Source organism: Mirounga leonina, unplaced genomic scaffold (genome assembly GCF_011800145.1).
Source record: "Mirounga leonina isolate KUSES-001 unplaced genomic scaffold, KU_Mleo_1.0 Mir_82, whole genome shotgun sequence".
Lineage (NCBI taxonomy): Eukaryota > Metazoa > Chordata > Mammalia > Carnivora > Phocidae > Mirounga > Mirounga leonina.
Genome location: NW_023270825.1, coordinates 35373579 through 35386361, shown reverse-complemented (window position 1 = coordinate 35386361; position 12783 = coordinate 35373579). Strand labels below are relative to the sequence as shown.

Sequence of the window (12783 nt, the reverse complement as noted above, 5' to 3'; positions counted from 1 at the left end):
AAGCCATTTCCCTTTTATTATTGTTGTTATTATAAATAATATACCTGTATGTTCTATTATTTCCTTAGGATGAATCCCGCAAAGAGTAACAGTAAGTGGAGGGTATAATCATATTTAAGGTAAAGAAAAAGTATCATCACATTGCCCTCCAGAAAGACTGTACTAATTTATATTCCCACCAGTAGCATTTACCTATTTTGCTACACCATTGCTGGCATTGATGAATATTATTTGATCATAAATTCACTAATTTGATCATTTTTAATGGGCTATGTTTTAAATGAATTACGAGTCACAATCATCAAAAAGAACAAATTTTTAAAAAATATAAATAAGAAACAATATAAAAATTCCAAGAATGGTCAGTATATGACAGTGTTCTAGGGCTGCAGATGTTTATTTCATATAAAATTAAAATGCAAACACTGTCTTTTTGGGAAAAACTAAGATGCCATTTAAAGTATAAAACATATAGGGGCACCTGGCTGGTTCAGTAGATACAGCATGTGACTCTTGATCTCATGATCCTGAGTTCAAGCCCCATGTCGGGGGTAGAGTTTACTTTTAAATAAAGTATGAAACATCAATTTACTAGGTAAAAAGAGCAGATATATATGTAATGAAATATATATAATGAAATATATATAATGAAAATGCAGATAAAATTGCTATTGTGATTTCAGAAAGCAATGTTAAAGATGAATGTGGTGGTTAGACTGCAAGATTTATTTGTAATAACTATGCATTTAGTACATAGTTATTACACAAACCTCTCCCTTCTGAAGCTGTAATTTTTTATTTTTTTAAAGATTTTTTATTTATTTATTTGAGAGAGAGAGAGAGAGCACACGAGAGGGGGGGGGCCAGAGGGAGAAGCAGACTCCCCGCTGAGCAGGGAGCCCGATGCGGGACTCGATCCAGGGACTCCAGGATCATGACCTGAGCCGAAGGCAGTCGCTTAACCAACTGAGCCACCCAGGCGCCCTGAAGCTGTAATTTTAGTGTTTGTAAGAACTAGCATGTTTGCTTTTATGCAATCTTGCTTTGCTTGAAGTAATGCATGAGGGCTGTCTGAATACAGGAGATCTGATGAGTTTGTTTCTCACTGTTTTTCTGCTTTCACAGTTGTAGCTGAGACCCTGTCTCTAAATTACACTGTATCATCAGTTCTACAAAGAATTTGTATTGCTCTCCAGCCTGCTAATCCCTTTTCCTTTTTTAACTATATAAAAAGCAAAAATTTCCAAGAATAAAATCAAGAGATCTGTACTCACAATTTAAGACAACTTTAATAGGAACTTCTTGGTTTTATCTTTGTTTCCCTCATATTTTCTTTAAAAGGTTTCCTAGTCCAAATTTTTTTAACTTCTTTTTTTTTTAAGTCCTCCCCCCCACCCCCCCCAGGCTCCTGAGTGGCTCAGATGGTTAAGTGTCTGCCTTCGGTTTGGGTCATGATCCCAGGCTCCTGGGAAGGAGCCCCAGCATTGGGCTCCCTGCTCTGGGCGGGAGCCTGCTTCTCCCTCTCCCTTTACTGCTCCTCCTGCTTGTGCTCTCTCGCGCTCTCTGTCAAATAAATAAATAAAATCTTAAAAAAATAAAGATTTTATTTATTTATTTGAGAGAGAGGGAGAGCATGGGGGGGGGGAGGGGCAGAGGGAAAGGGAGAGGGAGAAGCAGGCTTCCCAATGAGCCGGGAGCCAGGACCCAGGACCCAGGACCATGACCTGAGCCGAGGGCAGGCGCTTTACCGACTGAGCTACTCAGTGCCCCATCTTTAGCTTCTTTCATAGAAAAAGAGATGGGAATCGTGGTTAAAGCCAATACTATTTAACCAATGAGATTAACAAATTAATAGCAAATGTGTTTTTAAGAATTAGAAATGACAGACACAACTAGATAAAAGAAACTTAAATTATTCATTGATTTTACAGGATTCTTTCAACATTACTTCTTGGACACAGCTTGTGTGTTTCTTAGACAAAAACTTTTCTCCAGCACTGTCTCACACAAGTCTGACATGGGCCTTACATTATTAATTATTAGCCTCCTTCACAAGATGGTTCCCCCCTCCCATAGCCTCAGGAAAAAATCATGACCCCTAAAGCTCTCAGTCGTATCCTGTCCACCTGAAGTGTCCCTCTCCTCGTTGAGACACTAATCTGTACAGAACTGGTATTTGCCTCAGCACACACTGTTCTTACCCTTGCTCACGCTACAGTCCGCAGAAAGAATGCCTTTCCTCCCCTCTTCCCTGGACACTTCAGCGCCTGGCTCACGTGTGCCCTCGCTCCCAGGAAGCCTTCACCCCTGTCTGGATGTTCCCCTTCTTTGTGTCCCCACAGCACTTCTCTCAAATTACCTTTATCTTTTTTTTTTTTTTTTAAAGATTTTATTTATTTATTTGACAGAGAGAGACACAGTGAGAGAGGGAACACAAGCAGGGGGAGTGGGAGAGGGAGAAGCAGGCTCCCCGCTGAGCAGGGAGCCCGATGCAGGGCTCGATCCCAGGACCCTGGGATCATGACCTGAGCCAAAGGCAGACACTTAGCGACTGAGCCACCCAGGCACCCATTTCAAATCACCTTTATCTTTTTATTAGAGTCTTAACCTCATAAAAACTGACCATTTTTTACGCTCACATAATAGGTACCTGTTAAAAGCTCGTTGAGTGAATGTCTCCAGCTTTCCCCCATAATGTGAAGTGTTATCGCTGTTTTTGTCACAGCAATTTTGTTGTCGTCTTCCTGCAGGAGTCCAAATATAGGGGTTTGCTTCGACCTCCTCTCAGCTGGTGCCAGACAGGACTTCCAGACCTATTCTCATCGTCTTCTTAAACATACTAGGATGAGTTACGCTCCTTTTCATCTACCTACTCTGAGGGTTTCTGTCTTTAACGTAACTTCAGCATAGTTAAAGAAAACAATCTCTTCACTTGAGCTTAGTCATAAAACATGACTCGGTCATAAACACGAGCGCGTGAGCGCATGCTGGGGATGAGAGAATCGGGCCGGGCGTGAGCCTGGGTTATTTCACGGTGCTTCAACGAGCAGGTTTTGATTAATTTCTAGATTTTCCCGTGAAGAACTCAAAACGGGGAATAAAGCACTTGAAACGGAAAATAAGGAAAGCAGTGGAGAACAGGGAGACGAAATCGGGAAGCTTAAAATGGCATGACAAGCAGGGAAAATGGAGAGCGAGGTGGAGAAAGTTTAAACCCTGGGACGACGACTCGCAGTCGCTTCCCGGTCGCCACAGTTTTGCAGGCCGTCCGCGCGGCGCAGAAAAACCGCCGGCCTCTCTGGGCGCTCCCCCGGGCTCCTGTGGTCCCCACCCCACCAGGCGGTTTTTATCGAGCGCTCACACCCACAGAGACGCTGCAAAGCACGCGAAGTAAAATTCCAGGAGGCCGACGTCCCGTCCTAGGAACTTCAAAGTCACTTCTTTTTTGTCCCCGCCCGCGGTGGGGGGGGCGGGGAGCCGCCCTCACGCCCAGGCCACGCCAACTCCCAGTCCCTTCCGTTTGAAGGGTGCGGACGGAAGAAAAAAAGCGGCTCTGGCCCTATTTCCTCGGCGCAGCCAACTCTGAAGGAACCGGCCCGCCCCTGCGTGCTAGGTTAGTTGGGACACTTGGCTTTGAACTGCATTTAAGGTCTTAGGAACTGAGCGAACCGCTCAGGTGGTTCCCCTCTCCGAGCTCCCCTCCCGCGTCTCCTCCCTGCACCACGCCCCAGCCTTCCCTTCCCCACCCACTTGGGAGTCCGCGCTGCTCATTGGTTGCGTGTCCTGCCAATCCAGGAGACGTTGCCGAATCCCGCCTTATGAGAAGCAAAGATCCTGCTAAAGCGTTTACACCTGGCGGGAGGGGCGCGAGCCTAACGCCGCTGAGCTGCAAGAGGAGCGCGAGGTTGGGCGGTCGGAGGCAGCCGGGGAGACTTGGGGGGACCCTCATTTGCATAACGTCCGCCCCGCGCGTCTGAGCACGGGCCGGGGTCCCGCCCCTCACCCAACTAGAAATCTGTTGGGCTACGGGCGGGTCACTCCGACCCAGGCAAGCCTGTGGCGGGCGGTCCTGGGAGCGGATTGGCTCCGGGAGTTTCCAGAAGGCGGCAGGGAGGCGGCTATAAGAGCCGGGAGCCGCGCAGGGGGAGCGGGAGCTCTTGTTTGCGCTCGCGGTGTCTGGTACGAGGCGACCGTTAGTTGACGCCGCAGATTTTCGGTCCTAGGTCCCAAGGCCTAACGTCGCTTGCCTTATCTTTAAGTCAGGATGTCTGCCCGCGGCCCGGCTATCGGCATCGACCTGGGCACCACCTACTCGTGCGTGGGGGTCTTCCAACATGGCAAGGTGGAGATAATCGCCAACGACCAGGGCAACCGCACCACCCCCAGCTACGTGGCCTTCACCGACACCGAGCGCCTCATCGGCGACGCCGCCAAGAACCAGGTGGCCATGAACCCCACCAACACCATCTTCGATGCCAAGAGGCTGATCGGACGGAAGTTCGAGGACGCCACAGTGCAGTCGGACATGAAACACTGGCCGTTCCGGGTGGTGAGCGAGGGAGGGAAGCCCAAGGTGCAGGTGGAGTACAAGGGAGAGATCAAGACCTTCTTCCCAGAGGAGATCTCCTCCATGGTCCTCACTAAGATGAAGGAGATCGCCGAAGCCTACCTGGGGGGCAAGGTGCAGAGCGCGGTCATCACGGTCCCGGCCTATTTCAATGACTCACAGCGCCAGGCCACCAAGGACGCGGGCACCATCACGGGCCTCAACGTGCTGCGCATCATCAACGAACCCACCGCGGCGGCCATTGCCTACGGCCTGGACAAGAAGGGCTGCGCCGGCGGCGAGAAGAATGTGCTCATCTTTGACCTGGGCGGCGGCACCTTCGACGTGTCCATCCTGACCATCGAGGACGGCATCTTTGAGGTGAAGTCCACGGCCGGGGACACCCACCTGGGCGGCGAGGACTTCGACAACCGCATGGTGAGCCACTTGGCGGAGGAGTTCAAGCGCAAGCACAAGAAGGACATTGGGCCCAACAAGCGCGCAGTGCGGCGACTGCGCACCGCCTGCGAACGAGCCAAGCGCACCTTGAGCTCGTCTACGCAGGCGAGCATCGAGATCGACTCGCTGTACGAGGGCGTAGACTTCTACACGTCCATCACCCGCGCCCGCTTCGAGGAGCTCAACGCTGACCTATTCCGCGGAACCCTGGAGCCGGTGGAGAAGGCGCTGCGTGACGCCAAGCTGGACAAGGGCCAGATCCAGGAGATCGTGCTGGTGGGCGGCTCCACCCGCATCCCCAAGATCCAGAAGCTGTTGCAGGATTTCTTCAATGGCAAGGAGCTGAACAAGAGCATCAACCCCGACGAGGCGGTGGCCTACGGAGCCGCGGTGCAGGCGGCCATCCTCATCGGGGACAAGTCAGAGAACGTGCAGGATCTGCTGCTGCTCGACGTGACCCCGTTGTCGCTGGGCATTGAGACGGCTGGCGGCGTCATGACCCCACTCATCAAGAGGAATACCACGATCCCTACCAAGCAGACGCAGACCTTCACCACCTACTCAGACAACCAGAGCAGCGTGCTGGTGCAGGTGTACGAGGGCGAACGGGCCATGACCAAGGACAATAACCTGCTGGGCAAGTTCGACCTGACCGGGATTCCCCCGGCGCCCCGCGGGGTCCCCCAGATCGAGGTCACCTTCGACATCGACGCCAATGGCATCCTCAACGTCACCGCCGCCGACAAGAGCACCGGTAAAGAAAACAAAATCACCATTACCAACGACAAGGGTCGTCTGAGCAAGGACGACATTGACCGGATGGTGCAGGAGGCAGAGCGGTACAAGTCGGAAGATGAGGCCAATCGCGACCGCGTCGCCGCCAAAAACGCGGTGGAGTCCTATACCTACAACATCAAGCAGACGGTGGAAGACGAGAAACTGAGGGGCAAGATTAGCGAGCAGGACAAAAGCAAGATCCTCGACAAGTGTCAGGAGGTGATCAACTGGCTCGACCGAAACCAAATGGCAGAGAAAGATGAGTATGAACACAAGCAGAAAGAGCTCGAAAGAGTGTGCAACCCCATCATCAGCAAACTTTACCAAGGCGGCCCTGGCGGCGGCGGCAGTTCTGGAGCCTCGGGGGGACCGACCATCGAGGAAGTGGACTAAGCTTGCACTCGAGTCAGCGTAAACCTCTTTTCCTTTCTCTCTCTCTCTTTTTCTTTTGTTTGTGTTTCTTTGAAATGCCTTTGTGCCAAGTATGAGATCTGTTGTTGGAAGTCTTTCCCTGGGTGTATGCATAGGAAAGGAAGGGTGCAACATGCAACAACTTAGTTCAATTATAAAAGGTTAGTTCTGAAGTTTGATTTTTAAAACCATTATTTGAGGTTTCTCTTTAATGCGTTTTGGGTGTTTGCTGAATTGAGTATTTTTGAGTAGCTTAGTTTGTGCATGGAGGTTTGTTTGAGATGGGAAACCTGAAGTTTGCACACAAGTTCTGTGGAAGCTTGGTGACAATAAAATATATAGAAGCTTGAATTGTTTATTTTTATGTACTACTTTAAGACTAAAATGAACATTGCAGTAATGTTAAGGACAGGCACTTTTTTTGCAAACAGATGCATAAATTTAAAGTAAAGCTGAAATTGATCTCAAAGTCACGGTCTTGGGAGTTTTCAATTTTCCCTTCTCATAGTTTTACCCATGTTGGTCTTTAAGATATTAGTATGAGGTGAAATGTACCTAACTCAGTCTTGTCTAATTCTCAGATGAGATTCCTGCTTTGAATTGCCAACAACTTTTCAAGGGAGAAGATCTGGGTAAACTTGCCCCCTCCTTTCAATAAACCAGACAGGTTTGCCAGAGTACCCAAACTCCTAACGCTTGGTTTAAGTGTTCAAGTGAAAATCCACCTGAATATTTCAGCAAGATGCAAGCTATATTCTGGGGTTAAGTATAAAATGATTCTTTCTCTAAACTGGGGCGGGAGTTGTCCTCTGATAATAGCCTGACACAGTATGAAACAAATTGCTTTTTGGGGCATGCGGGTGCCTGAAACAAGAGCCAGCAGGGCAAACTTTAAAGCCACTTAATATTAAGAGTCCAGTTTAGTCAAACTTGTTTTAACTTTAATTTTCTAGTGAAACATCTTAACTTCTGAGCTTATCCAAATTCCATTAAGGATAGGTTTTCAACAGTTAACAATTACTTGGGAGATGGAGATAATTTTTTTTCTGATTTGAGAATCATGCTTTTGCAATACTTGCCTTAAATCACTAGAATAGATTTTCTTTTTTTTCTTTTTACTTTTTTAATATTTGTTTTAAAAGTGATTTATTTTAGGGGGGAGGGGCAAATGGAGAGGCGAGGCAAACCCAAGAAGACTGTGCTAAGCAGAGCCCGTTGTGGGATTCGATCTCATCACCCTGAGATCAGACATGAACTGAAACCAAGGGTCAGCCACTTAACCAACTGCGCCAGACAGGCGCACCAGTTTCCTTTTCTAAAAGACAAAACTGCAAGATAGTCCTGTATTTTGTAATATACAACTTGTCCATTTTCCTGTGTATCTGATTTGAAATTGTTACAGATAAGAATATTGCAACCCTGAACCATGAGAGACTATGGACTCTGAGAAACAAACAGGGTTTTAGAGGGGAGGGGGGTGGGGGGATGGGTTAGACTGGTGATGGGTATTAAGGAGGGCACGTACTGCATGGAGCACTGGGTGTTATACGAAAACAATGGATCGTGGATCACCACATCAAAAACCAATGAGGTATTGTATGGTGACTAACATAACATAATAAAATTAAAAAAAAAAAAAAGAATATTGCAACCCTTTGGGATCCACTGTCCTGGGCTTAAGCTTTAAAATCCACACCCTTAGGAGAAGGGGGTTCATATTTGTATTTTTTAGTGGAATGACATCTCTACTTTGTTCTGATTTATTCTCTTTAAGGGGAACTTAGGAGAAATTGAGTAAAGCTGATTGGAAAATGGCAGTTAGCCTGTTTTTACCACAGACAGACATTTCAATATCTCTTTTCAATGTAGCTTTACTTCATGTTCATAAGATAACAGTGCATTATAGATGCTATATTTTTAGTAGTGGACCCTTCTGTATCATGCAGAGAGATTAATTTTTGAAATAATACAAAAACTAGAGAACAAATTAGCCTAAAAATATTGAGCTTTGTAATGACCCTCTCACACAAGAGCTGACTCTTACATACATAAGTTTTTAATTTTTTAAGCAGAGTCATTTGGGTGGGTGGGAGTGAGATAAAATGGCAGTTTTGAAATTGTTTCAAAACTTAAAGTTTTAAGGTAACTGCTTTTTACACTCTGAAAAGCTGATGATAACTTTTTTCAGTGCTTGTGCCACTTTGGTGGAAAATTTTCAGCAAGGAGGCATTAAGGGTGTTTAATTAACTACAGATAGCATCACATAAATACTTGACAAACTACCTTAGTATTAACAGAATCTGGTGAATACTAGCTTTAAAGTGATGTCTAACATGAATTTTTACCATGACAATGCTCATTCTAGTAACCTTTTATTAGTCCTTTATTTGTTGAAAGCGTTTATCCCTTGCTCTAACTTCAAAATGTAATGGAATCTTTCTGCAAGTGCAATTTGGTATTAGTATGATTCATTTTAGACCTTTGTTTAGAAGAGATTAGTTTCTAAAGTATCAGAAAAATGACCAGTGGTAGTCTCTTTGACTATCCTATGGCCTGGTCTTGGGTAACTTGCTATAACACGAATATCAATTTATGTAGATACTTCATTTTCTGTTATTCTGAAAAGTAATTTGTAAAACTCCTAGCCTTCTTGAGTGTTTTTAATTTAATTTTGTCTTCTCAAATTTATCTAGATCTGAATATTGTGAAGATAATGCCACCAAAGTAGCCATTCAGTGTTTCCAGGGTCAGTTGAAACTGGTAATCGGATAACTCCTAGGAACTCCTTAGCAGATGTTAGATCAGACATAGTCAAATGACAATGGAAAAAGTACTTGATATTAGGATGAGGGTAAATTACAGTTTAAGGAATAATTAGCATCACTTGAACTTGAAAGTAGTGTTACACTAGGGACTAGTGGTCTGGACTAAAGCTAATGCAATACATATAGAATGCTAAGGGATTAAAAAGAACACTTCTCAGAATGGGCACTTAAATACTTACCTGAATGTCTAATATAGTTGTCCCTGTTTTGAGGCAATAAATCCTAAACACCTGTCAAAATAAGACCTAACAAAGTTTTTCATAGTATTTGAGATGCATGAAATTTCAAAACAAGCTTACTCTAAATTTTTTATGGTATTAGTTTAATGTGTATAGTGGTAATTCATTTAACATTTGTTCATGAGGAGATATTAATGCTGTTCACATCTTTAAACTTAGCATAAACAAAGGTTATTTAATGTGTCATCTGTACAATATGTCAAGGAGACTTAACGAGAATTTCTTTATCCTGTGCATTGAATGTAGTTTATAGAAGTTGTGCTGTGAGGCATGTTCCTCTTGCTTTTGAACACTGGAATTGAAGTTTTAAAGAATCTCAAATCCATACATCACAAGACAATTGCTAAGGCAATATATATGTTAAGGAACAACAGGCATATTTAATTGCTTCTGTATAATGTCTAAATAGAAATGAGTTTTGAAGGATTATCCTTAAGCATTACAATTAGATACAGAAAAATTGATACATTCCTTAAAAATTATAGATCTTTAGAGATAGCTCTTGGAATACTTAAGGGTATATGCAGTCCTGAAATTTAATAGGGTGATACTTAGTGTTGAAATGTCTTTACCTTAGAACAAATCAAGAAGCCATAGGGTCTTTCCTCTTTCAGTATAAGTTAGATGGAGAGTAGATGGATGAATGGAGTTGATAATTCAAATACTGGCATTGCCATTTTCTTACATGTTAGTTTTTAAAGGTAGAATTATAATACTTTGAAAATCTGTTATGACTTTTTCATCGTATAAGCATACATTATATTCAGTTAATGTCTTGGGCCTAAAATCTGAGACCAGCAACTTAGTTTTGTTAATATGCTCTTAGTTATATGAACTTAAGAAGTTTCTCTTACTTAGGCAAAAAAAAAAAAATCTCACACAGGACACTTGAAGTTGTTAAATATTTAGATATAGTACCTTTATCCCTACTTTATAACATCATGAATTGTTTTTTAAAGGGAAAATTATATTTCCATTTTAGATTATGAGATTCTGATATCACTAAAAAAATCTAACTGGTAAAAAAAAATCTAACCTAAGAAATGAATAGTTCACTTTTTTAAAGATTTTTTTTTTTTTTAATGTATTTACTTGACAGAGAGGGCACAAGCAGGGGGCGCGGCAGGGAGAGGGAGAGGGAGAGGGAGAAGCAGACTCCCTGCTGAGCAGGGAGCCTGATGTGGACTCGATCCCAGGACCCTGGATCATGACCCGAGCTGGAGGCAGACGCCCAACTGACTGAGCCACCCAGGTGCCCCAACAGTATTGGTCACTTTTTAAATAAATAATGATTTAGAGCCATAAAAACAATCTTTTATTCCCTTTTTTGTTAGGGTCTGGTAATACAGAAGTATAAGATGGCCCCTTCAGAGTTATCCAAGTTCTCCTATAAATATTATGTCCCTCTAGCACAGGTGAAATAACTTGTCATGTAACTTTTATGTAGATCATTGTTTTCAGGTCTCACCTCTTATTTTTTACCTTAGTTTTGTACATTAGACAGCCTGAAGTTAAACTATGGTGAAGTATAAAAGATCTTTGGTTTTCTATTAGCATTTCTTCACTCACTGGGATAAACTGAAGAAGTTGACTGAAGTGTGGTCTTCCTGACATTGGTGGTGAGGTGAACGGATTCTATCTGGAGTCCTTGGTCTTTCTCAGGCCTTTGTGGAGCGTTAGCTCATAATTTCTCCCTGTCCTCCCCACCCCAAGTTATATACATTGTTAGGTGAAAAACTCTTGGTGACTGAAATATTCTTAACTCCTATTTCAAGTGAGTAATCTCATAATGAGCCAGTCCTGAGGCCACGGCCTCAAAGCCCCACTGCCAGTGTATAGGTGGGTTTCCATATTATCTGAACAGCAGTGGACTGAGTGGAACATGAATCCAGCTGATTAGTTTTATACTAATTATGTGTTACCCAGTAGTGAGACTGGGGGTGGGGGTGGGGGCGGGGCAGTAAGGGGAAGCAGTGGGATGCCAATTGTCATATGTTTAAAATTGATGGGAATATAAATAGTTACTATCTACTGAGCATCTCTTAACCTAATTAAACTGTGGGGATAAAACAGGCAGAATATATTAGGCATTCTCAATTGTTATCTAGCATTGCTGACATCAGTGTTGGAAGGAAAAATATCAACAAAAGTCAGTTGCAAGAAGGAATTCGAAGACAGGATTTAAAAAGTGAAAAGCATGAATGTAAAAATACTATTGAATACTCACACAAAACAAGTTTCTTTGCTTTAAGCAACACTAATTTTGAGTAGGGTGGTGCTTTACACACATTACTCCTTTAAAAACCTCATAACCCCTGACTTCGGTATCTTCAGGAGGATCAGAGTTGTCTTGCCCTGGGTAGCACATCTACTTATGCAGCAGAACCAAGTTACAAAAACCTTATTTCCACGCATCCTCCCCTAAACCTCCACCAACCCCGCCGCCCCCATCGACCTAATCCCGACCTGGATTTGAAATTAATTTAGTGCTATTAAATTTTGGGACAAAGGGATCTTCCCTATGGAATTGAATCTTGTTACTCCAATTAAGAACAAAAAACAGCTAAGTGGTTTACTTCACGGTTGGAAGGCCATGAAGAATCGACTGGTACAGAACTAACCCCCGGGCAGCTTTACTCTGCGTACGCCTGTAAGCCACCAGAGGTAGCCAGAAAGTGGACGGAGCCCCGCGGGAACGGGAACCGGCCGAGGCGTGCCACGCCCGGGCTGGGCAGCGCCGCCGTTCGCCAGCCCGCGGCGGAAGCAGGGTCTCCGCCCCCCCGCCCCCCCGCCCCCCGCGGCGGCTCTCGGGCCGCGGGTGCCCGCGCTGGCGGGCCGCTGCCTGGGCGACCATGTTTGGCGGGCTGCGAGGGAACAGGCATCCGGTACCGGAGTTTTATTCCCGGAGAAGGCGGTGGGACGGGCAGGCCGCCTCCCTGCCGGAGGTAAGTGCAGCCTTGGTCGCCCCCACCCCCGAGGCCGCAGCAGGCCTGCCCTGCCGCCGCCTCTCCGACCCCGCGGCTCCCGGGGCGGCTCCCCCTGCCGCGGCCCTGCCCTCGGCCCCGGGCGAGCGGCTCTCCGAGAGACGTGGCCCTATTTGCCTACGGAACCAAGACGAGAGAGGTGTACTCGGCCAAAGGTCAGAATTGAATTCTGGCTTCCTACCCAGATATTTAGATGTTTATGAAAGTTCCTCCTCAGCATCTCTGATTTGGTTGGTTGCAAAATAAATAGCCCTCCTGCGCAGAAAGCCGTCCTGCTCCGGGCGCGATCCCCGGGAAGGAAAGGCTGTGGCTTGGTAGCTACCACTACTGAAACGGCATGCTTGTCCTTTGCCTCCTTCCCCCGAAGGGCGGGGTCGGTGTTAGAGCACGCTCCCTGTTTTGAATGTCTTATCTCCCCTCCTCCGCCGAGGCTCCCCTGGGCGTCAGTTTACTGTGGTCTGAGTCCCAATTCGTAAATTGCTCTGATGAGCCTCGGGATAGTAGTGCAGACTAAGTGAAATGTCCTTCCTTCCCTTCCTTTT

General features: G+C 45.5%; 2 protein-coding genes across 3 annotated transcripts in view; both read left to right on the top strand.

The window, feature by feature from the left end:
- Positions 1-3928: 3928 nt before the first annotated feature.
- HSPA2 (heat shock protein family A (Hsp70) member 2) lies at positions 3929-6662 on the top strand. Its single transcript, XM_034992410.1, has one exon. The coding sequence runs from the start codon at positions 4265-4267 to the stop codon at positions 6173-6175; it is 1911 nt and encodes a 636-aa protein (XP_034848301.1). The 5' UTR covers positions 3929-4264; the 3' UTR covers positions 6176-6662.
- Positions 6663-12043: 5381 nt separating this feature from the next.
- Positions 12044-12783, top strand: part of PPP1R36 (protein phosphatase 1 regulatory subunit 36) — a 31129-nt gene continuing 30389 nt past the window's right edge. For both annotated transcript variants that reach the window (XM_034993273.1, XM_034993272.1), the window contains exon 1: positions 12044-12202. In XM_034993273.1, the coding sequence (XP_034849164.1) occupies positions 12110-12202 (93 nt within the window). In that variant the 5' untranslated portion in view covers positions 12044-12109. The remainder of the gene's footprint in view (positions 12203-12783) is intronic.

Bases quoted from the DNA above. Each gene is read 5' to 3' on its own strand.
- HSPA2 (XM_034992410.1), top strand. From the start codon at position 4,265: ATGTCTGCCCGCGGCCCGGCTATCGGCATCGACCTGGGCACCACCTAC.